This window comes from Natrix helvetica (genome assembly GCF_964273705.1).
Source record: "Natrix helvetica genome assembly, chromosome: Z".
Lineage (NCBI taxonomy): Eukaryota > Metazoa > Chordata > Lepidosauria > Squamata > Natricidae > Natrix > Natrix helvetica.
Genome location: NC_138554.1, coordinates 119,009,548 through 119,033,887, shown reverse-complemented (window position 1 = coordinate 119,033,887; position 24,340 = coordinate 119,009,548). Strand labels below are relative to the sequence as shown.

General features: G+C 37.1%; 1 protein-coding gene across 1 annotated transcript in view; it reads right to left on the bottom strand.

Moving 5' to 3' along the window:
• Window positions 1-19,105: 19,105 nt before the first annotated feature.
• GPR158 (G protein-coupled receptor 158) overlaps window positions 19,106-24,340 on the bottom strand; it is a gene marked incomplete at its 5' end in the record, with an annotated part of 148,882 nt that continues 143,647 nt past the window's right edge. Inside the window, 2 exons of the mRNA XM_081970675.1 lie at window positions 19,106-20,583; window positions 23,760-23,906. Of these exons, the coding sequence (XP_081826801.1) occupies window positions 19,123-20,583; window positions 23,760-23,906 (1,608 nt within the window). The 3' untranslated portion in view covers window positions 19,106-19,122. The remainder of the gene's footprint in view (window positions 20,584-23,759; window positions 23,907-24,340) is intronic.

Below are 24,340 nucleotides of genomic sequence, written 5' to 3'. Positions count from 1 at the left end.
GTACATTCTCCCTCTATTAGAGAGACTTTTAGGGAGATCAGGTAATTTTCATCGTCTTCAGGATTCAAATCCAGCACCATTCATCCAGTAACAAAATTTTGTACTGCTGCAATGAAAATAAAAGTACTGAAGTTTGCAGATGAAACAACAGATGATTGGTTTCATTTGAGACAACGACGAATCTGCATACTGATGGGAGCTTGAACAATTAGCCTTGTGGTGCAACCAGAACTAAACACACTCAAAACCTAGAAATGGTGGTAGATTTTAGGAGAAACCCTCCTATACTACCACCTCTTACAATACCTAGACAACACAGAATCAACAGTAGAGGCCTTCAAGTTTCTAGGTTCTATCATATCTCAAGACTTAAAATGGACACCTAACATCAAAAATGCCATCAAAAAAGCACAGCAAAGAATGTTCTTTCTGTGCCAGTTCCCAAAGCTCACACTGCCCAAGGAGTTGCTGATTCAGTTGTACAGAGGAATTATTGAGTCTTTCATCTGCACCTCTATAATTGTTTGGTTTGACTCTGCAGCCAAACAAGATAGACACAGACTTCAATGGATAATTAGAACTGCAGAAAAAACAATAGCTACCAACCTGCCTTGAGGATCTGTACACTGTACGAATCAAAAAGAGGGCTGTGAAAATATCTACTCTTCACATCCTGGACATAAATTGTTTCAACTTCTCAAAATGACGCTATAAGGCACTGCACACCAGAACAACTAGACACATGGACAGTTTTCCCCCGAATGCCATCACTCTTCTAAACAACTAATTTCCACAACACTGTCAAACTATTTACTAAGACTGTATTACTATTTTTCTTCTCATCCTTCCTATTACCTATCTCCTTCCACTTATGACTATAACCATGTTGTTTGTATCTCTATGGTTTACATTGTTTTATTTGTTTTCTAGTATCATTTGATTGCTTATTTAGTAACCTATGACTATCACTAAGTGTTATATCTTATGATTCTTGATGAACATATTTTTTTCTTTTTATGTACACTGAGAATATATGCACCAAAGACAAATTCCTTGTCTTTGACCAATAAATAATTCTATAAGGAAAAACCAGCTAAATAACTAAAGATCCTTATTTGTATTAATACTTTGTTTACTTATTTATTAATAATTTTTAGAGAACACATATATTGATGTATACTTTGATTGAAATAATTGTATTAATGTTGGATGGGTCGACACATATACTTGTGATGGGATGTTTGGAGTATACCATATTTGTTTTGTTTTGTAGTTGCTGGTATGTAGCTGCACCTGTTTCACTTTCTTGGTTATGTTTCCTGTTTTTTATTGCTCGTTTTGTTGTTTGATGTTACTGGTCATTGACTGAATAAATAAACACATTTCAAATTTCTTTTTATGAGCTTCATCGAGACTTCTGGCATTTCAATGATATATAACATTTATAGATAACCTTCAACTGTCTCTTCTTTACCATCAAACAATTTAGATTGTGTTAACCTGCTGTTTGATGAACATATAGTCAGACCCAAGATAATTTGCAGGGAGATTGACACCCATGAAAAAGAGGGGAATGGGTCTTTGATTACATGGTCACATCAGTAGCACTGACTTTTTAAAACTCCCCTGTAAATGCTACTAATCATGAGCATCTGTAAATGGTGAAAGGACAGCAAGTAACATAACATAACAAGTAGCATAGAAAGTAATAATGGTTCTACCTGGCACTAAATTATGCAACCTTGTCCTATTGGCTATATTTTGCCTCTGAAACGATTGATTTCTGGCTCAGTTACTGGCATTATGGAAGACTATACCTCTTTTTCAGATCCAGGCAATCTTCAAGAAAAAAAGAAAATTATTGCAGGAGGGTAGGGAATAGAAATTATCCTACGTTGAAGCCCCTTTTTAAAAAGTTAAATTGTCCATTTTCAAAAAACAACAACTGTTGTTTCATTAGTAAGCTAATTATCCTGTAAAAAGTTTGCTACCCAGAGTTATTAAGGATTGCCATCAGCGATAGTAATATCTACTTTTTCCTTGGTAACAAGACCAAACAATCAGGTCTAATAATGCTACATTTGATTTCTCTTTAACGCAAAGCAGATCATTGCTTTGTAGCCATTACTCTAAAGTTGTGTCCCCCAATTTCACAATCCTATGAGTGTATGGATTACCCAGTCAACATGAAATTGAAGTCCACACATCTTAAAGTTGCTAGGTTGAGAAACTCTTCTAATGTGCTCACTACACATCTGGGGGCAGTCTTGGTAGGTTATACTTTTCACCCCAATCTAGTGACCTTTTGTTGTGTTAGACATCAATTACTATAATCTCCAATTATTAAGCCTGGCCATGTTAAAAGTGAATTATTGGAGTTAACATCTAATCCAAGGTCACGCATGAAGGATCTTAATTCTCTGGGGAAGGCTAGGATAGATTTCCTACTAGAAATGTCCAGAATAGATTTCAAATCTTCAGTTAGCCTTCTTGTTTACTAGAAAAGTTTGGCAGTAGAGTAGAGAAGAACAGAACAGAATAAAGAGTTGGAAGGGACCTTGGAGGTCTTCTAGTCCAACCCCCTGCTTAGGCAGGAAACCCTGTACCATTTCAGACAAATCGGCGTCCAATTTCTTCTTAAAAATCTCCAGTGTTGGAGCACTCACAACGTCTGGAGGCAAGTTGTTCCACTGATCAGTTGTTCTAACTGTCAGGAAACTTCTCCTTAGTTCTAGGTTGCTTCTCTCCTTGATTAATTTCCACCCATTGCTCAGGTGCTTTGGAGAATAGCTTGACTCCCTCTTCTTTGTGGCAGTGAGATACTGTTGTGAGATATTGGAACACTACTAGCATGTCACCCTCAGTCCTTTTCATCAAACGAGTCATACCCAATTCCATAGGATGATAGGATATCATAGGATGACCTTCGGCCACTCATACAGTATATTCTTAGATCAACTCACTTAACTGGAAATCTGTGACAGTAATGTGGAAAAGAGAACTATTTAAGCCAGTACAGTTCTTTGGATACTGTATAAATATAATCCTCTTATTTCAGGGTACGGATTTATACAGTTTTTGATTTCAACATGAAATCCCATCCCTGGTGTTGATCAGGTGAATTTTCTCTTTATCACGCACAATTTTCTGTAGGATCCAATCTGGGTCAGTCACCAGGACGAGAAGCTCCGTCTTCTGAGCTTTTGACCTCATAATGGAGCCCATCCTCAGGGAACTTCTCTCTCACCAGTATGTGTGCTTTCGGTTATTCTATGCGTAATTCAGAATGCTGAATTATCACCAGCTTATCAGGTAATGTTAGGAGTCGAGGACTTGGTAGCACAAAGAATGACTTAATAATTGGCCAACTCCAACCAACAACAAAAAAAGCCACATACAACACACAAATGATATGCATGGAATAGCCAAAAGCACACATTTGTTGAGAGAGAAAATTACCTCAGGATGGTCTCCACCATGAGTCCGGAAGCTCGGAAGACTAAATCTCTGATACAGAAGACTGACCCAGATTGTATCCTGCAACATTATCCTGGAAGACGTACACTTGTTTTCATTCGATAGTTTTCTTTTTGTACACTAGGAGTCACTGCAGCACTAGAAAATAACTGATGCTTGCTTAAAGCCAAGTCAGTGAATGATGGAATTTTCTCCACATCTCTGTTTCTATTACAAGCAGTGTGCAGTATTTTTTTCAAAAATAATCTACAGCCAACACACATATCTATTTATAAATATCTTGTTTCTAAGAAACGGCATCATCTAGATAGTTGCTGGAATAAAAAGCTAGAAGAAAGGTAGTACTTGGAGGAAAGAAAAAGAAATGCCAAATGCAAAACACCTTTCTCCACGGGCTATAGCTGGCTTTAAAAAAAAAGTCTTAAATACTGATATTTATTTTTGATATACCTAATTTGTTTTACATTAACATCACAATATTTTCATGAAATGCTGTCAATCCAGCCCCTTTATGTAGAACACTGCAGCATGTGTTGTATTAGTATTCTGTAGGAAGTTAGCACCCATCCTTCTCCTAGAAAAATGAAATATTCTAGGAAATATTAAAAAGGCAGAATATTATACCTCCCTGGATGAGAAAAGGAGAAAAGTGTCCTTGGAGTGCAGCCCTTACCTTTGTTAATAGTCCCAGAAAGACTGGGACATCTTATTTACAAGACAAAAGGTCTTCAGCTCCAGAGTGATAGGATTAGCCCCCACTCAAGATCCAAACCAGGCCAAAGCCATTAAGCCATAATAGGAACTGCCCAACACACTTTCAGAACACAATGCTCTTCATTACTTCATCACCCAGCAAGAGTCAACCAAGCCTGGGACACAGCCTACAAGGTTAGCTGGACCCCCTCACAGCCCTCTGGGACTCTGACAACCAATAGGATACATTTCTTGCAAGGCCCTAGGGAGGGTATAAATATATCTCACTCTCCACTCCATGTGTTCATCTACCCAGAATCATATGTGCTTAGTGGTTCTGCTTCACCATTAAACCATCCTTCCAAGCAGCCTCCATGCTTCCAATGTTTTTCTTCCCACTTGGAATTGAACCCAGATGTATACTTCTTCCAACAATTCTTTCTCTGCTCCTGAACCAGAAATATTTTTCAGACTCATAGGCAACATTGTCAGAGAATTTGTGTTGTGAGAGCATCTCCAACAGGTCCCTATTTTAGGGTTGCCTTAGATCACAAGGCAGGCAGAATTCAAAAGTTCCCCTTCCCCGGTAGAGTCACTCTACTTTAAAAAAAAAAACAATAGATGAAATAAATTAAGGAATTAAGGTTGGCAAAGACAGAAAGATGTTGAGAGATATACTGAATGGTCCTGATGTAATTTTACAATGCTATTTGTTTTCCTTTATCTCATATTTTTAAAAATTATTTTGGGCTTATAATTTCACATTTTGGATGCTTTCCAGCATATTACTTATCCGGAAAGCAGGATACATACTCTGTGTGTGTGTGTGTGTGTGTGTGTGTGTGTGTGTGTGTGTGCATATATATCTCAGGAGTGGGTTCCGACTACTGCCGGTTCGCTCAGGGGCGCACATGCACGATACTAAAAAAAATGCACAGAAGCAAAAAAACAAGAGGGTGGCGCCATAGGTAAATTGGTTTGGGGGCATGGCATGCCTAGTTACTGCCTACCCAGCCGAACCGGTCTGAACCGGTAAGAACCCGCATCTCTCTCTATATATAGACATTTGTGTTGTATTTGTACTGATAAATAAATAAAGGGAGACTAGTATAGATCTATTTCGAGCTAATTAGCTCTCATCAGCTAGTCATACCTTTACTGGGATTTGAACCTGGGCTGTATTATATTTTAGGCAGAAGTCTTAAAGAGGGAGTAGTGACCTTCCTCCCATATTTAGGCATACCAGGGGTTGTAACACAAATACATATATACATATACATATACATATACATATACATACACATACACATACACATACACATACACATACACATACACATACACATATATTATATTATATTATATTATATTATATTATATTATATTTATTGTGTTGTGTTGTGTTGTGTTGTGTTGTGTTGTGTTGTGTTGTGTTATGTTATGTTATGTTATGTTATGTTATATTATATATATTATATTATATTATATATATTATATTATATTATATTTATTATATTTATTATATATATTATATTATATTATATTATATTATATTATATTATATTATATTATATTATATTATATTATATTATATTATATTATATTATATTATATTATATGTATTATATTATATTATATTTATTATATTATATTATATTATATTTATTATATTTATTATATTATATTATATATATTATATTTATTATATTATATTATATATATTATATATATTATGAAGAAATTCATCAGGAAGATTTCAGTGTGATGAGATTCCACCTTTTTACTAAGGCTCTACTCTGATGAGAGAATACTTTGCTATCTAGAATTCATATTTCCAGAAGAACATTGACAGGTTTGAGAGGGCTCAGAGGTAAAAAAAAAATGAAGTTGACATAGGAATGCAATGATGAGCCTTATGAAGATAGGCTGAAGAAACTTTGGACTTTCACTCTGAAAATAGAGAAGAGCCATAATAGGCATATTTGGATACAGAGTTGCAGCCAACAAATATTTTCCATAACCACGGGAATCAGGACCTGAAATAACAAATATTTTGTTTGAATATAAAGAGCAACTTTCTAATGGTAGGATCTGTATAGTAGCGAAAGTGTACCATGGAAGGTGTAGGTTTTTCATCTGCTAAGATTTTTAAGAAGAGTGAATAACTACATCTCATTGATGATTTTAATTATTTTCCTACACATTGCAGAGGATTGAGCAGAAAATGATCCTTGCGGTACCATTCAAGTCAGTAATTGTATGATTCATTTAGAGAATGACTTAAAAGTTTAATTAACTCTTCTTCCACAAGAAATTGGATTCAGAGTAGTGTTTGAATGGCTGTTCCTTTTGATACAGAATAATATGTAAATTTGGCTGATCACTAAATTCATAGTCAGTTGTTACTCTTCCCACTGAAATGTATTTTGTTTTGTTTTGTGCTTGAAAAAATGAAGACAATTTGTTGGTTGAAGCAGAGAATCAGTGACAACTTGGCTGGATATAATATTTATCTTGAATGTCCAGCCGATACACTAGATGGAGCTCTATCATTCAAATCTTTCACTGCTGCACATGAAGGACTTTTACATATTTTTTTAAAAAAATAGCGTAATATAGTATCACATTTTTAATGCTCTAGAACAGAGTTTATCAATTTTGGCAACTTTAAAGTATGTGGACTACAACTCCCAGAATTGCCCAGCTATGCAATTTTCATTAATTCTCCTTTGTATAGTGTATATAGAATATATATAGTGTATACAATAAAAAGACACTTGCTCCCGGGGAGGAAAACTGTGGCAAATCTAGACAGCATAATAAAAAGCAGAGACATCACCCTGCCAACAAAAGGGTGTATAGTCAAGGCGATGGTTTTCCCAGTTGCAATGTATGGCTGTGAAAGTTGGACCATAAGAAAGGCTGAGTGCCAAAGAATTGAGGCCTTTGAACTATGGTGCTGGAGAAGACTCCTGCGAGCTCCTTGGACTGTAAGGCGATCAAACCAGACAGTCCTAGAGGAGATCAACCCTGACTGCTCTTTAGAAGGCCAGATCCTGAAGATGAAGCTCAAATGCTTTGGCCACCTAATGAGAAGGAAGGACTCACTGGAGAAGAGCCTCATGCTGGGAAAAATGGAGGGCAAAAGAAGAACGAGGTGACAGAGAATGAGTTGGCTGGATGGAGTCACTGAAGCAGTAGGCCTGAGCTTGAATGGATTCCAGAGGATGATAGAGGACAGGAAGGCCTGGAGGAATGTTGTCCATGGAGTCACGATGGGCCAGACACGACTTCGCAACTAACAACAATAACAAGAACAATAATATAGTGTATATGTACAAGTATATTTTTTGAATTGACTGGGACTCTCTGCCGATGGTAGATATGGCTAGATACCCAAACTTTTTTCTATATCTCAACCCCCCCCCTTGCAAATTTTTAAAATTATTTTTTTACTGCCACGATTTCTCTTGCATTTGCTGTCTGAACCCCTTCAGAGATCAGTGGTGACATTGGACAGATCATTTTTTATTCTTGGTGGCTACATGGAATCTTATTCTGTTCTTGACAACAATACTGAAGCGTGGGCATTTTCCTCTTCAAGGATTTTGTTATTTGTTTTGTTTTTTTAAAAAGCTCTTTCTGGTTTCTGAAATCTTGGTGATCTAATATAAAAAGTAAGACACTGAGCTTGAAAGGTTGGTGGTTTGAATCCCTACTGCTGTGTAACAGAGTGAGCTCCTGTTACTTGCCCCAGCTTCTGCCAACCTAGCAGTTCGAAAGCATGTAAAAATGCAAGTACAAAAATAGGAACCACCTTTGGTGGGAAGATAAGAGCGTTCCATGAGCCTCCGGTGTTTAGTCAGGCCAGCCATATGACCACCGAGACGTCTTCGGATAGCACTGGCTCTTCGGCTTTGAAATGAAGGTGAGCACCGCCCCATAGAGTCAGGAACGATTAATACATGTGTGCGAGGGGAACCTTTACTTTAATGTCAAAAGTATTAACTAGATCTGAGCCTATTTACTCTAAAGGCCTCATGATCAACCAAAGGTCAGTACTCCTTGTTTTTGTTTTTTTAAATGATTTGGAAATAGGGATAAGGAGTGAAGAAATGATACCTGTTCAAAGTATTAAAATATAAAGGCATGACAAAGAGCACCAAAAGGACCTCTTCAGAGTGGGTGAATTAAGTGTTAAATAGCAAAAAACAATTCTGAATGGGTTGCTGAAAAATTGGCTCTAAAAATCCAAAATTCAAATAGACATTAATGGACTCTCAGCTGGCACTAAGAAAGAAGAAAAGGGAAAAAAAGAGTGGGGGTCCTTGAATATGGGTGGAAATCGCAGTAGAAGCAGTGAAAATCAACCCAGTATGTGGTTGCTCTAATAAAGGCCAATGCAATGCTAAAAGTCTTTAGGAACTGAATTAAATTACCGTAAATTGTCAAAATAAAAATGCTTTTCCTTTAAGTCTGCAGTATGACGGCAGATGCGACGTATAAATTGTGATTGCCATGCTAGAAATAGTGCAGGAAAAAAAGGGGGGGAAAGAAAGTTCTTCAAAGGCCACTCAAGATCATCTGGAGGCTAGAGTGGTTCCTTTATTTAAAAAGAGTGGTTACTCAGAAGAACATTGGGTGCTTTTTACCTGAGTGATGTTGGCTAATACTTAACACAATAATTTCCCAACTCCTTAATTCCAGAGAGCTCAAGGTCAAAAACATTAGTAGCAATTTAAAACATTAGGCAAAGCTGTGGCTGCAGTCTTACTCCACAGGTACTTCACACATCATCTTCAGCTGAGGAAAGGGGGGGGGGAAGAGTCACAATGCTAAATTGCAGCACCTATAAACTGATACACTCATGCGCCACGGGGTGAAACAAGATGGTTTTAAACATGAAAAACAACAACAAAACCAGCAGATCGCACAGAGGTTCAGAATTAATTAAAGGAAGTAATACAACACATCATAAAAGTATGGAATGTCTTGCTTTCAGATGTGGTGATGCACACTGTTTTAATCTCTCTGACTGTGCTTGGAACTTTTAAATGTACCTATTTGTTACACCAATTAACAATATATCAGATTAGCCAGCATATAACATAGACTAGTGATGGCTAACCTTTTTGTTGTTGCATGCTGAAAGTGTACGCGTGTCCATACTCATAATGCAATGTGTGCATGACACCCCCTGCACGAGCCCTTCCCCCTTGCACATGAGTGTGCAACCCCCCGTGCTCCCCCTTCCCCCTGTGTGACATGTGACCCCCTGCAACCCATTTTGGGTCTATCAGGCCTCCCTGAAGCCTCCTGGGACCAAAAATGGGGCACGGGGGGCACTTCCACACACTTCCCCTGTGCATGCATGGCAGAGACCTGAAAATCAGCTGCTGGCGGGAGGCATGCGCGCATGGGCAGTGGAGCTGAGCTGGGGCGATGGCTCACATGCCCGCAGACAGGGCTCCTCATGCCACTTATGGTATGCATGCCATAGGTTTGCCATCGCGGACATATACTATCATTTGGACTTTTTTGTCTTCCTTCCTTCCTTCCTTCCTTCCTTCCTTCCTTCTAGGATCCCCAGTTTTATGTTATCCCAAAGACTGACAGGTAGACATTTTAAGAAATACTTCACTTGAAAGACAATCTGATTTGATAAAAGTGTAATGCTAATAATCTATTAGTGCACATTTTTGCCCCAAGCCCAGCTTCTGTCTCCCCTTTTGCTCCCATTCACCCTATATTTGTTCCACCAATCATAATGTGGATGGGACCAATGAAGAGAGAAGAAGGTGAGTGTGGGGTCTCTGCCTGTATGGTTCATCATGTTTTATAGGTATATGGTTCAATACTCCATATGATTGCTATGATGCCAGAGTTTTCTTCAACAGATCAAGCAATATTCCTATTCAGCTCCTCTTTTTCATGAATGAAACATCTCAGCCAACTTAATAACTTTGAAGCAGGATTCAGTTTATAGGGATGGCTTAATCAGGATCAACATAAGACATCAGAAGGAACTGCTGTTCTGTGTTCTAACAACTACTAGCTACATTTGTATAGATCTGAGTTTGTTAAAGAAAAAAAACCTGATCCAGTAAACATATTGGATGTATGGTAGATTCTTTAGTTATAAATCACGATTAAACCAGGACTGTCAAGCATGCTGCCCACGGACCACATGCATCACATGTGGCCACACCTAGTTTAGCGAAGGGGGGGGAAGTCCCAATATGTCACATGATGGCGCCATGATGTGAGTTTGACACCCCTAGGTTAAACTATAAAAAAAACCTAGAGAATTCAAGGACTTCCAACCAGTGCTACCAAATAAGACAAAGCTGGAGTAAGAAATAGAACAATATAGTAGTTAAGTTAAAGGACTGGTTGACCCAAAAGGCCTAGTCCCATCTAGTAGAGACTTATACAGTCTGTATTCTATATTTTCATAAACTGTTGCCTTCCCAGGAAATTACTGAAATATGTACTGCCCTGTAGCAACACATATATATGGTTAGTAGGCTGTACACAGACAGAATCCACAAATTTTCAACAGAAAATATCAGGGAAGAGATTCGGTTTTTGAACTCATATGTTTCATGCTCAGCCTGAATAAGTTTGGGGAATTCACAAAAATATTCAAGGTGATTTGCAGAATGCTTGGTGACTTGGGAAGTGGCACAAAACATTTTTACACTTTTGAATTATTTTTAGTACAAAGAAAATGAATTTAGCTGTGGTTTCTGCATAATTAATGATCAAAGTCTTTTCATGTTCTGGAGGATTTACACTGGATTTTCTCTTTTTCTCATTAACTCCCTTGGCAACAAACTGCAATCTAGCACAAAGCGTCTGTAGAGGGGGGGTGGGGAAGGCACATTTTGGAAAGTCTGGAATGAATGAAAATCTGGCATGAATAGATACTTCCATTAAAAATATGGATAATTTTAGAATTATCATAATAATATGATACAGAATGGCAGCTATGATTCACAGTTGGGTGAATTCCAATTGTGTCTATCTGGTGAGGAGTAGATAGTAAGTAGGTGGAATGGAATTCCCATACCATTGCTAACCCCTAAGACATCGCAAAAGTATTTTGTAGAGCACTATTTTTCATGTTTGGCAACTTTAAAATGTGTAGACCAATTCAGTTCAAAAGTGTAGAGAACTTAGTAAAATTGATATACAGAGGCTCTAAAAATAATTTAATGATTTGGGGTAAGGTTAGGGTACAATGGACGTTTCATAGCTACAAGTGAGTCTTCAAATGGATTGCTACATTTTTCAAAGCCTGCACTTATTTAGTAAACAGAAATTGTGTGTGTGTGTGTGTGTGTGTGTGTGTGTTCCAGCATAACTCTGGAATGCCTTGAGCAATTTCAACCAAACTTGGTACACAGATGACTTAGTTTCTGGGAAAAAATACTGTGGGTGTAAGACACCCCTAACACTCCTCCTGGGTGGGTGTTCTATTAAGATACAGCCTGTTGTGCCTTAAAAGGAATTCTACTGTACAGCACAGTGGAATTATCATGCATACAGTTTCACTGTACTCCACAAGGGGGCTCCCTATTGTAAGGGGGAAAATCCAACATTAGAAATTATGATCTGGACATTTCCCCCCCTATAAATAAATGAGCAACACCGGGTTATCAGTAGTAGTCAATAAAACTCAATTGTTCACATAGACTGCATGTTCAATTCCCCCAGTGCATCCTGGCAATGGAAAAAAGCTATCACAACCTCTTTCTTTTCATATAAATGTGTTTTATTGCAGAGACATTATATTTACATGCTGGGATACATTACTACATAAATCTATCAAATAGTTCATAGTGGATGCTGTTGATTGCTAGATAACATTTTTTTTTCAGAAATACCACAGATTAAAGTGAACAGACATACAGCTTTACTTATTCTACAACTCTTAGTAGCTACAATAGTCAAAGTCAAAAGGCAGTGTTTTCTCAGGCCTATCTGTCATCGTTGTGCATGCAAAGAAGTGAAGGAGAACAGCAAATATAAAACCAATGTTTGTTTTTTTAGATTCATAATGACACCAAAGCAGACAATGGGAAACTTACTTTTCTACTTTAAATCATGTACCTCTTGCATAAAATATACAGGTCTAATAAGATTGATATAAATCTATGCTTTTAGAAACCATGTCTTCAAAACAAGAAATGCAGTCTGCTCATGCATTTTCAGAAAGGCAACTTAGCAAATGTAGTAAATGATTACATGTGGTCTATACAAATCAGCTGAAAAACACCTTGTCTCCAGAGCTGTATCTGCCTTGACAGAAAATCTGTGGAACTCCAGAAAGGTCGGTGGGTAGGGAGACAACTAAGCCACTAACTAAGAGATGCTGGTGGAGAAGAATCTGTGGATAATGGGTTACTGAGTAGGATAATTTAGGTTTGCCAGAAGATATCAATGCTTCTAATAGGCTTGTAACAATGCACGATATTATTAAGTCTGTTCGTTTGGTTTGGTTTTCTTTTGCTTTCTAATGTACTTATAAATTTAAGTACTCTTAGCTGCATCACAATGATCATGTGACACAGCACTTCGTTTTTCAGAGATTTCTGCAGTCAGCTTGAGTAAACCAACCCCATGCTAATAGATGGTTTGATTAAAGTGGCACAAATTTATTTAAGTGCCAGAAGAAAAGTAGGCATATCAAAATCTGCCCTTGCGTTGCTCTGCGCCATCACTTTCAGCCTAACTTTTATATAAGCAGATCAAACTGGAACAGATAAGAAGCAACAGCCTGTCATGACTTCCAATTGATAATTAATTTCATGAGATTAAACATTAATATTAGTATTTCCTTGAAATGTTACAAATCAAGACATTAATTAAGACATACAAGTATTTAAAGTCTATTTGCCATTCCAGAGTCATTTGTTATCTTCAGTGGCACCTGTAGGACCTATGTCAATATCAGAAGTCTTTGACAGTGACAATCCTTATAAAACTATCCCTCCCATTAAATTATTCTGAATCAAAAGTTGAATAAAAGTGTAACAGACTGGGCTTCAAAAATTGGACTATGCTTTGGGCCAGTCTCTAAATAATAAGAAAATGAACAGAAGTAATAAAGAATAGTTTAAAATTGTATTTAAATTCTAGAATTCTCAATTTATTTGTCATTTCAAAATAGAGCTTATTAATTAAGAACTCTATTATTTCTAACACTATTACTTTGGAATCTGATAGAAATATATGTATATTACTTGTTTCAACAACCATTGATTCCTTGATATCCTCAACACGATCAATGGACATAAATGCATTTATAAGTCACTTTAAAATCAAATGATCTTGAAGTGATTCCCTGGATTTAAGAATCAATAAAACTATCAGAAAGCAAAAAGATATGGTTGTGCATTCATATGTAAGTAGGTTCAATTTATACACTTTTATCTGTAACAAAGAATACATAATGATATTAGCAGCATATTACATATCAAAGAATCTCAATGCAATTAAACTGTAACCATGTTGCACAGAATCTACACAATCATAGGTAATCATGTTTATATTAGGTACATTGGTGCAAACTAAAAATATTAAGGAAGAAAAAATATTTGAGGAAAGTGATCTTGCTTAAAATCTGGTTGTAATTTTAGATATTATAGCTGGAATAGAGAAATGGGGAATAGGATAAAAAATAGAGGATAAACAGAATTTCAAAATCAAGATAATGTTCTCATGATTGTTTGGTTTATGTCTCAATCTTCATAATTACTAGTCTGTCTCAGTGCTAAAACACATTGAGAATCAAATGTAAACTATAACATTCATGTTAGCAAACAGTAACATATCAAGAGGTCCTTAACATTCAATTAGCTTTTCACATAGGCACAATATTAAGCTAGTCCCTTCATTCTGGTAGTATCCATAGATGTATACTACAAGCTACAAGCTACAACAATGCAAATAATATCATGACACACATTTGTTTCTCTGCAGACATCCTTGATAGAAACTATGCTTTTCATTACAACTCCGAAAAAGTTAGGTAATAGTCATATTATTTAGTTTCCTTAGGTAATTTGTTCCTCTACTGAGAAAGCTGAATTTCTGTTACAATTAAAGAAAAAGTATTTCCTCCTACCTATTAAACTCCTTATCTTCAGAAGATTTCATTTGGATTCTTGGACTTATATTTTCCTATATGATATATTTTATCTTTATGTTACCTTTTACTTTTCAAAATGTCAAAATGTTCTATTTTATAACATATATATTTTTTTAAATTAAGAAAAATACTATTTCATTTTTTAAAGGCTTCAGCTAGAGTTTTGAAAGGCAAAATATACACTCCTGAAGACAAGTTGAATTGCACTGTTATTGTGGAAAATCTCCCCACCTGACATATTTCTGAACATTTCTTCTTGCTAATTTGTCCTCTGGTCTTTTGGCTTTGATTCTGAGCTCTTCACCAGTCTTACACAGAGCAACCAGCCCCCACAAAATAGATTCCCTCCAGATATCTTGAAATACAACCTGTAATCCAATATGGATATTGGATATTCTTGTGACCCAACATAGCTGGGGGGTGTTTGATTGTGGGAAGCAGATGTCTACTAAAATGTGCTTTTCTCTTATCCTTCTGCTCATTCTTAATCATGACTTAATCATGTTGTCCCGTTACTCTCTCAGACTGGTACTGTATTTCTTAGCTCATAGGAAAAACCTTTTGTCCAAAACAATACCTGCAAATTATTTATTATAATGAGTTTTGAGGTTTTATGAAGTTTTAGCCAAATTGTTCACTATATTTCCCTGAATTGATTCCCTGGAATTTTTTAAAAGTTCTATCAGAACTTTATGGAAAAATAATTAAAGTGCATTTCTCTCACATAGCCCTAATCAGCATACCACTCCCCACACCACTCTAAAATCATATGAATGGGAAGAGAGAATGGGCTCACATGGATATTATGGGCAACCATTTGTAGCAATAAATAATATAATTGATTATACAGTTCAGAAACTCCAATCTGTTTCTGATGTTGAAGCTTCAATTGCAGTTGGAGCTTCACAAACCAAAATGATTTTCTTGTTTAAATTAACTCCCTTTGAAATGAATGTTGTTGTTTTAATAATATTTGCCACTAGCTTGTTCTTAGGCAAGGCTAGGGTTTATTTCTTGCTCCAGTTGTTGAATTCCAACTCTCATCCAATGTTGAGTATAGGTTAGAAATTATTTAACTTTATTGACCAATAATACCCAGAGTATTATGTCACAGATGATTACCCCTCTTCAATTCACATGAGCACATGTGGAATATTCCAGTTATACAACAGAAACTAAAATCATTGGGAGTATCAAGCATCTTATCTAAATTTGATTCTATAATTAGGGTTGCCTTTATAACCAAAGTATCATATGATATGGCTTTTAGTCCTTTATCTGTCCAAAACAGAATATGAATTTCTGTATAAATATATAAATAAATAAATATTCTGTTATGTGTAATCAGTAATTGTATAAGTGTGGACTATTCTTTACATAATCTTGCGCGGTGGCTTATCTTTGCCTAGCTAATGCATAATTTATTCTTGAGATAACATTCTATTCAAAATGTTAATTAGGTAGAAATTAGTAACATCTGTTTACATGATCATCTCCAGCTTTACCTTCTCATCAACATAAATAAAACAATACATATTGAATAATACAGTATGCACATTTCTATGCCAGAGCCAAATTGGGGGGGGGGGGCTTTGCACCAATTGTTTCTGGCTATCTCCCATCCATGAAGTGTCCAAGAGTTGACCTGCTTAGCTTCAGCATTGGTACTGCATCATATGCTTTCAGATCATTCTCCCTATCAAAGCAAGGATTAATGAGATGCAGCTTAAAAGCTAGTGTTGTTCACTGCATAGATTTGATTATTATTTCACATGATGTGAATGGGGGAATCATCATGACTGTTGCTTTAAGATATCCAAATCAAGACTTGAGTCATAGGCAAACCAGTCACTGATACTTGAATGAAGGATAATATGAACTCTTCTCATTCCATGGAGCAACACTGAATAACTGGCAGCTGACTCCACCTTCAGCTCTGGTAATGGGACAGCATCTTCACACCTGAAGGCAAGAAATCAGTTGAAAGAAAGCAAGGCAGACAATGTGGCTCACTCCAAGGATCTGCCACTCAGGTCATCTGCCCCATTCTGCCTAATGGTAGAGCCGAATTTTATTGAAGCAGGTAAGAGGCTGAGTGCTCCTCTCACCTGTTCTTCTTTCCCCCTCTATTCTACAATGCTTTGTGCAAACAGCAAGTGACGGAACATCCCTGCACCATTAATTGATTCAACTTGATTCCTGTCTCACATCACACATAACGTTATCTCTTGGGATCTGAGCATTACGCAGAGTAATGATGATGCCACATCATGCATTCTATTACAAAGAAAAAGAAGCAAAAAGATAACATTTCTAAAAAAAAATATTACAACTCTCCCTTCATAATTATTTTTGTGAGGAAGTAAACCAGTTGCGTAGAAGAGTCATGAGTTATTTAGTCAACGGGAGCTTAAACTTTGTTCCCTGATAGGCTAGGAATTCCTTGGTGGATTTCAATAAGATATTCATCAGTTTGATGAAGATGGGGTTTGCTCAGATAAATGAAGGGATAAATAAAATGCCAAATGTGTAAAACAGGTTTTTGAAAACACAACAGCTGCATCTTTACATTTTTGGCTAGAATTAGTGGAAGTGTACAATGTAGTCTTGATGGGTTGCGTGTATTACTCTGAAAATTCTTCCACCTTGCAGGAATTCCTTTCCCATCCCCATTCAAACACATTCTTTAACTTTCCAATGTTCTCACTCTAAACAAATCAAACCTGGTGATGCTCCCTCAGCTTGGGACACACGATTGAGTGCACAATTTTTAGTCAAGAAAGAAATTCAGCAGCAGAATTTTGTTCTTAAACTACACCACATACCATAAGGCAAAGCTGGGCTCCTCCTTACAACAGGAGAGTAAGAAGAGGCTGAGGGCTTTAAACAAGCAAAACTTACAATCTCCAGGATGGGACCTGGCAATCTTAGATTAAAGTAGGGTGTGCCAATAAGGTAGACTCTTCACTTTAAGTATACCTGAATATTAAAAGTGCTATAAAGTGGCTAAAAATAAAGAATTACTTAAATGATGCAGATTAAGAAAACACTGCATCATCTGCTAATATACTTGGAAGTAAACCATACTGAATTCAGTAGGGTTTATTTCAAAGTAAACATGCATAAGACACATCTGTACAAGTTTGTGACAAGTGATGTAGTAATAGTGCATGTCGGTTAGTATTCCCCCCCCCCTCCACTTCCTCACTTTAGTTTAACAGTACAATAAGCAAAGTTATAACCATTTAGTCTCTCTTTCTAAAATGAATTTTGACAGCACTGAAGAGAAAAAAAAAACTATTCACACTAATCAGAATATATTTTTCCAACCTCCCAACATTTCCTCTATGGTATCAAATCAACATAGTGTAAGACACTAAAGCAAGATCATTAGGATTAAAGTCGTACTCTTGGAATGTTAAATAACTTTTTCCAATTTTCTAAAAAACAAACAAACAGAAACATTATCCCTAGATTTATTTTAGAATAGTGCCCTCATTTCTAAGCATCTAGCAGTAATAAATTAATTAGGATTGTGATTAGTCTGAAATGATAGCTACTGCTAGTATATATCATTTATGGACAAGTGCAAGACAAGAAACGTATCTCATATAAAAACCCCTGAATTACTGCATAAAGTCATAACCAAAAATAACAATTAAAATAGCAAACCCCAATATAAATCATGACAAAAAGTGTTTTCTTAGAAGCTGCTAAGACCTTACGGGTGGGAGGTGAGGGGTTTGAAATAAACAAAGGTCTAGCATAGGGTGTTTCATTTTTTGAAGACTGCAATTTTAGATATCTGCAGATTGCATAAATGTGTTGTGTCATATAGTCATATCAAAGTTATTTGCAAACATTATACAAACTGGAATGCTTTAATATGAGACACAACCACATACATACGTTCATAAGAAAAACAGAGCCGTTATATAAAAATCTAATTAAGGGAATGCATTAAGTTAGCTGTGCCATTGAGGTTAAGGAGAGGAAAAAATATAGTTTCTGGAATGGGTACGCAAGCTATCTCCAGATGTTAAAAAGTTAGATTTTTCTATAGCTGGTGCTCTCCAGATGTCTTGAACTCAGGCTGAACACATTGCTTTTCTCAAAGAGCAGGACACTGCTCCCTATTTTCATGCATAACAGCTAACTGGATTGACAATGTTTCTTTAACCCAGGTAGGAGATAGCTTCTTCCAATCAAGGCTATAAGGCATTCAAAAGAGGGTGCCCCGTCATCATAGGGCACATTTCAACCCTCTTAATTTCCTAGTCAGCACCATCTCTTACCTTCCTTGGAGGGGCATTATGGAATTGAGGTCCAGCACATCTGGAGAGTTTCAGGTTTGGGAAGGCTAGTTTCAACAGTTATCTGATTCTAGACCTTTTGTGAGGGTTTTTTTTTAAAGTAGAGAATGAATTTCTGCCCATACTAAACCATTCGTAGCCTTAAGACTAGTGTAACGAATGTTAAGATATTCTTCTTGCCAACCCCACATATTTTACAAAAGAAAGATAGAAAGAAAAAAATTACTAAAGGCATATTTTTCCCCCTCATCTGAAATGTAAACTTGTTAGGGGCACGAAGGGGCTTCATGTCCTGAATTGCACTGATAACATTGTTGGCACTCAAGAACAAAGAAAAGACAAATCGATTTTTGCTTAGTTCCTAGGCGCATCACTGGTGAAATGCGGCTTCTTTAGAATTTGCAGGTTGTACTAACTTTAGCCCCCCACTCCTCCTCTCCCCTCCCCTCCTTCTGTGGCATCTCTGTTTCACAGTCTTTCTTCTTATTTCTGATGCACCTCTGTTTTATTTGAGCTTAAGTTGGTTGCGTTTGATAAAGCTGTGTTTCTTTCTGCTTTTGGTAATTCTGGCCCCTCATATTCCCAAGGGCAGATTTCCACACGAGACATTAAAGGTTTCTGTGAATTATTAGTTGCCGATCTAGCAGGATTAGAAGGAACTGCATTCCCTGGTGGAGAGGAAGATACATGTTTTGTCTGAATTCCTAGTTTATTGGTGAAATCTTTCTCTGCGGCTTGAATGGTCGTTTTTGGGGGCATGCCCTTGGAATCTTTAGCACAAATACTCTCCGTATAATGTTTGCTACTAATATTTTCACTTTTTGTCCCAGAAACTCCTTGCAGAGTTTTGGGACTCCAATTTTCTTCTTCCTCCACCTCATGTTCTTCTTGAATCTCCCAAGGAGTCAAGTCACTTTTCTCAGTGCTCTTTTGAAGGGGTATCTGGTACTCTTCAGTAGACTTAGGTTGAGGCTGGCCCTTTGTTTGAGAAGGGTGGAGAGACTCTGAGTCAGAGGAAGCAATAGAGACATGCTTTTGAGTTTTAGAATCAGAAAGTCCAGTCTCTGGAATCTGGTCATGGATTTCCCAAGGGCAAATTTCTTCTATGTCAATACTTGTCTTCAGCAGGCATTTGCCAGCCCCTGTATCGAGAATGGACTTTTGTTGTTTCATTATCCCAGATTTATGAGGCTTCTTTGACTCTTCAGCTTGGGTTGAATTTCTTTGATAGGAATCTTTATGGTCAGTCTTTTCAGAGCTGGAGTGCTTTTTGCTAACCTCTTTGCTCTTTGGTTGAGACTTGTGAGACTTGACACTTTCTTCATTTTGCGTTTTCTCTCCTAACCCCACAGTTTTCTCTTTGGCACTGGCAATAACACTAAGTGATTTCTGTAACACGGACGTTCTTGGATGGAGTGGTTTCTTATCTGCACTTAAGTTGTGAGCACTCATAGATTTGCATACCAAGGGCACATTTTCGGTAGACACAGCTTCAGTTTTTTCTACAGGTTTTTGGGTTGCTTTGTTTTCAGAAAGAGAATCCAATAATGATGTCTCTGCAATTGAAATAACCTCCCCACTTTCTGTGGTTAAGCTATTTGACTCTTCAGATGGGTCTCGGACATGGTCATATGTGCTGTGAGACTTTTTTAAGGAGAAAACTCGGTTTCTCAAAGAGTCCTCTTTTGGTTTGATGTGTCCACTACAATCTGGTGGATTTTTCCTTGCCATGGCAATGTTTTTGGAACTCCCGTGTTCCAGAAAATCTTTTTCTTCCCGTGAACATTGCCTAGTGACAGTCTCGGGAATTTCAGTAATTCGTCTCATTATTGAGCGACCCAAACCCTTTTTTGAGCATCTCTTTTTCTGGAGATGTGGATTGTTGGTGATCATTTTTTTCCTTTTATAGATCTCCAACTGGGCATACAATTTTTTCAATTCATCCTGCAAAGTAATAGACAAAATGAGTAAGGATCATATATATTCTGCAGAAGTCAGCCTAGAATGGAACATGGAGAAGTCAACTACAAATCCATTTGTAAAATATCTTCATCTATCAATTGGCATAAGATGCTTAGGATCATTTAAGCAGGCAGCATGTAAATAATTGTATTAAATCAATAAGTAAAGTCAGTATACTTTCCCATGATGGTGCAGTGGTTAGAATGCAGTATTGCAGGCTAATTCTGCATTCCCCTAATCCTGTGATGGCCAATTTATGGCATGCATGCTAGTCATGACATGCAGAGCCCTCTCTATGGGCACATGTCCATGCAGTCACCCCAGCCCAGCTTCAATTGTGTTTCTCTATCACATTTCACTCAATCAATTCCAACTTCTTGTGAAAGAAAAAGATATCATAAGGTTGGAATTGATTGAGTGAACTTTTTCACTCGCGCGCTTCACAATGGGGGAGATGGGGTCCCCTCCCCTTGAAGCTCATTATAACGGGGAGCCACTATACGACCCTGTACCAGCTCTGCTCACCAAAAAAATATATATTTTCATGCAGAGCTGCCTGTGTTAGAATGCCCCACTTCCCCATCAGCTAACTGAGCTTCAGCGAGATGCTCCTGGGCTCATCGGCCTATGGACATCAGATTCCCACCACCCAGCACCAGTTCAGAGGTTCCTTCCCTCCCAGGGGGAAGATAGAGAAAAACAGAGGGAGGCAGAGAGAGAGAGAGAGAGAGAGAGAGAGAGAGAGAGAGAGAAAGAGAAAGAGAAAGAGAGAGGGAGGGAGGGAAAGATAAATGATATTACAAAAGTAAGTATGTTGGGGAAAATATGCTGACTTTGTAAACCACTTTACTGCAGGGGTGTCAAACTGGCGGGTGGCAGGTTGGGTGAGTCATGTGCAGGCCACAGCCACCCAACTCCGTGAAGTGAAAAATGTTGTGATACGTCATGTGATGGCAATGTGACACCGCAAGTATGACACCTGTGACTTAGAGAGTTCTGTAAAGCACTATGAAATGGCACACAAGTCTAAGTTCTATTGCTACAATCCATGTGAGTAAATCTATGTGTGAAGAAGACTCCTAGAATCTACCATCGAGTGAATTCTTAAAAATAAAATAGTAACCTAGATTCTGTAATCATTACTTTACAATTTGTCAACCACAGAGTTTCACAAATAATGTAGAATATTATTATTTGCTATCAACATTTATCACTATCAACTTATCAGTTTGCATAAAATAAACAGTTGGTCTCAATCTTAATTCATATTCCATGTATCAATTTTCTTGGTTTAAAACTGATTTGGATTTCTGCAGTCCCTGTCAAAATACAGGAGATAATCTGTTCTGGAAAAAAAAAAGGAAGTGAAAAACTAAATTCAGTCTTTCGTTCAGATTCTCTCTTCCTGAATAAATAATCAGCAGAATTATGTACAGCCTGTTCCCCCATTTATATACAGTATGATTTTTCTTATAGAACTCGGATGACTTATAGAGAACAGGTACCATGATCCTAAAGGTTTTGAATACAGACACAGAAAACATTATCATATATAGATTTGCACATATTAAGAATCAACTCTAAACCATTTTGATCTCACACCTTCAACTGGGTTGGAGAGCCAAATTGATTTATTTCTGCCTCTATGTCAGTTTATTTGAAACCAATGCCATTTCCCTCTTGAATTACTCTGGATCTGCAGAACATATGAGCAGCTTGTTTGCCCATAATGTGAAGTATTGCCTCATTCTGTTTCCTAGGCCTTGTAGCATCCCATTCCTGATGAGTGTCTGTAGACATTGTTTATAATTTATCTGCTTTTCTCTTCATACCAGCCATATACCAACAAACAATTAATATTTGCTTGTCCCTATAGTTAGAGTATTGGGGTGGGGGGAATGTCTTTATAGCTGCAAGATGCTTTTAGATGTAGTAAGGAGTTGCAGCCAGGAGTTTCCTCTTATAGTCATCACTCAGATTTTGAGAGGAGCAAACAAAAAATGCACCCAGTGTAAAGACTGCAAGGAGGTCTTAACAAATTATTTCTCTTTTGTATGTACTGGAGAAAAAGGAAATTTTGATAGGAAAGGCAGGAGGTGTCTCAAGATAGGGTATTAGTTGAGTGGCATTGTTTGCAACTCTCTATTGATCAGCTGGAGAGAATACAGTGCTTTTTACTTGTTCTCAAGATTTTTAGGTTGGCAGAAGTGAAGACGATTGAAAGTTGGCCTCAAATAACTTTTTGAAGGATTAACAATTGAAACACTTACTGATTAAAAGAACTTAATGGTGCCAGTAGTGAGTTGAATGTCAATGCACAATTAGTAACTCCTAAATCAGAGATAACCCAGACATCATCAAATCACAATCCCTAATGTTCATCCCAAGCAAAGCTTAAGGATGACCCAGTTCTTTCTTTCCCACAGTAGCTGTAAAATTTCAGCGACTCATGAAACAATGCCTAAGCCATGAGCCACAGTGGCGCAGTGGTTAGAGTGCAGTACTGCAGCCTACTTCTGCTGATCGCTGGCTGCTTGCAGCTTGGCAGTTCAAATCTCATCAGGTTCATGGTTGACTCAGGCTTCCATCCTTCTGAGGTGGATAAAACAAGGACCCAGATTGTTGGGAGCAATAGGCTGACTCTGTAAAAAATCCGCTTAGAGAGGGCTGCAAAGCACTGTAAAGCGGTATACAAGTCTAAGTGTTATTACTATTGCTAAGAGAGATGGTTAGCTCCATGTTACTAAGTTGTTTTTAAGGCTCTCCAATTAAGAATTCAACTTGGCTCCCTCTTTTTCATTATTGAAAGACTAATTTTTGAGAGGAGGCTCTGATTGTCAATATATAAAGGACCTCAATCAAATCTCAGTCCATAGCAGTTCAAGTTGGTTATTCCATAGAGTTGTAACTATTTGTCTATTATTTCATTCCTTTCTATTAAAGTATGGAAGGCGGGGGAGGCTATAACATAAGCATTCTATGCAGTTCAAAAATATGATACTGTACATAATACTGTTTATAGTTAATTTGGGAGATAGATAGATTTTATGAGAATTAATGTATCCAGAATTTTATCTATATTAAATTGAAGATTCTTCTGTAATGTTTTTTTATATTTTTTTTACAAAAATCATGTAATTTACTAAATTGGAAAGTACCCTAATGTCTTCTGGATCCAAACTATGTTCACTCCATGCTGAATTGATACTGCTATTCAGATAAGATCCAGATCTTCCCATGTCGAGCTCATCTTCATAGACCTCAGTAGCGATATCATCTCGTGGATTATTGCTTGAATGGGAAAACTGTAAAAATACATTAAGTTTTTGCCTAATAAATATAAGGATGTGTAAGAATAAGAAAGAAATCAAGGAATGTGCACTTGTTCCGCCACCCAACCTCACTTTAATTTGGAAAAATTTGTAAGGCACACTTTGACATTTAAAAACTTAACGTTAGGCAGTTTCCTAATTAAATGAAGATTAGTTGCTGGATATCAATCTGTTGGGAAAACAAAGTACATGTTATCAGGGAAATTAATGTTTGGAGCTTCTAGCATTACAAAGGTGTTTGGACAGGGACACATTAGATTCCATACAGTCCTCTAATTACAACCACTCATTAAATAACTGTTAAAAGTTATGACAGCACCAAATGAGGGGGACCTATAGCCATTGCAGCATCCCCCATGATTGCAAGAACATGATCTGGATGCTTAGCAAACAGCCAGAATTCACAT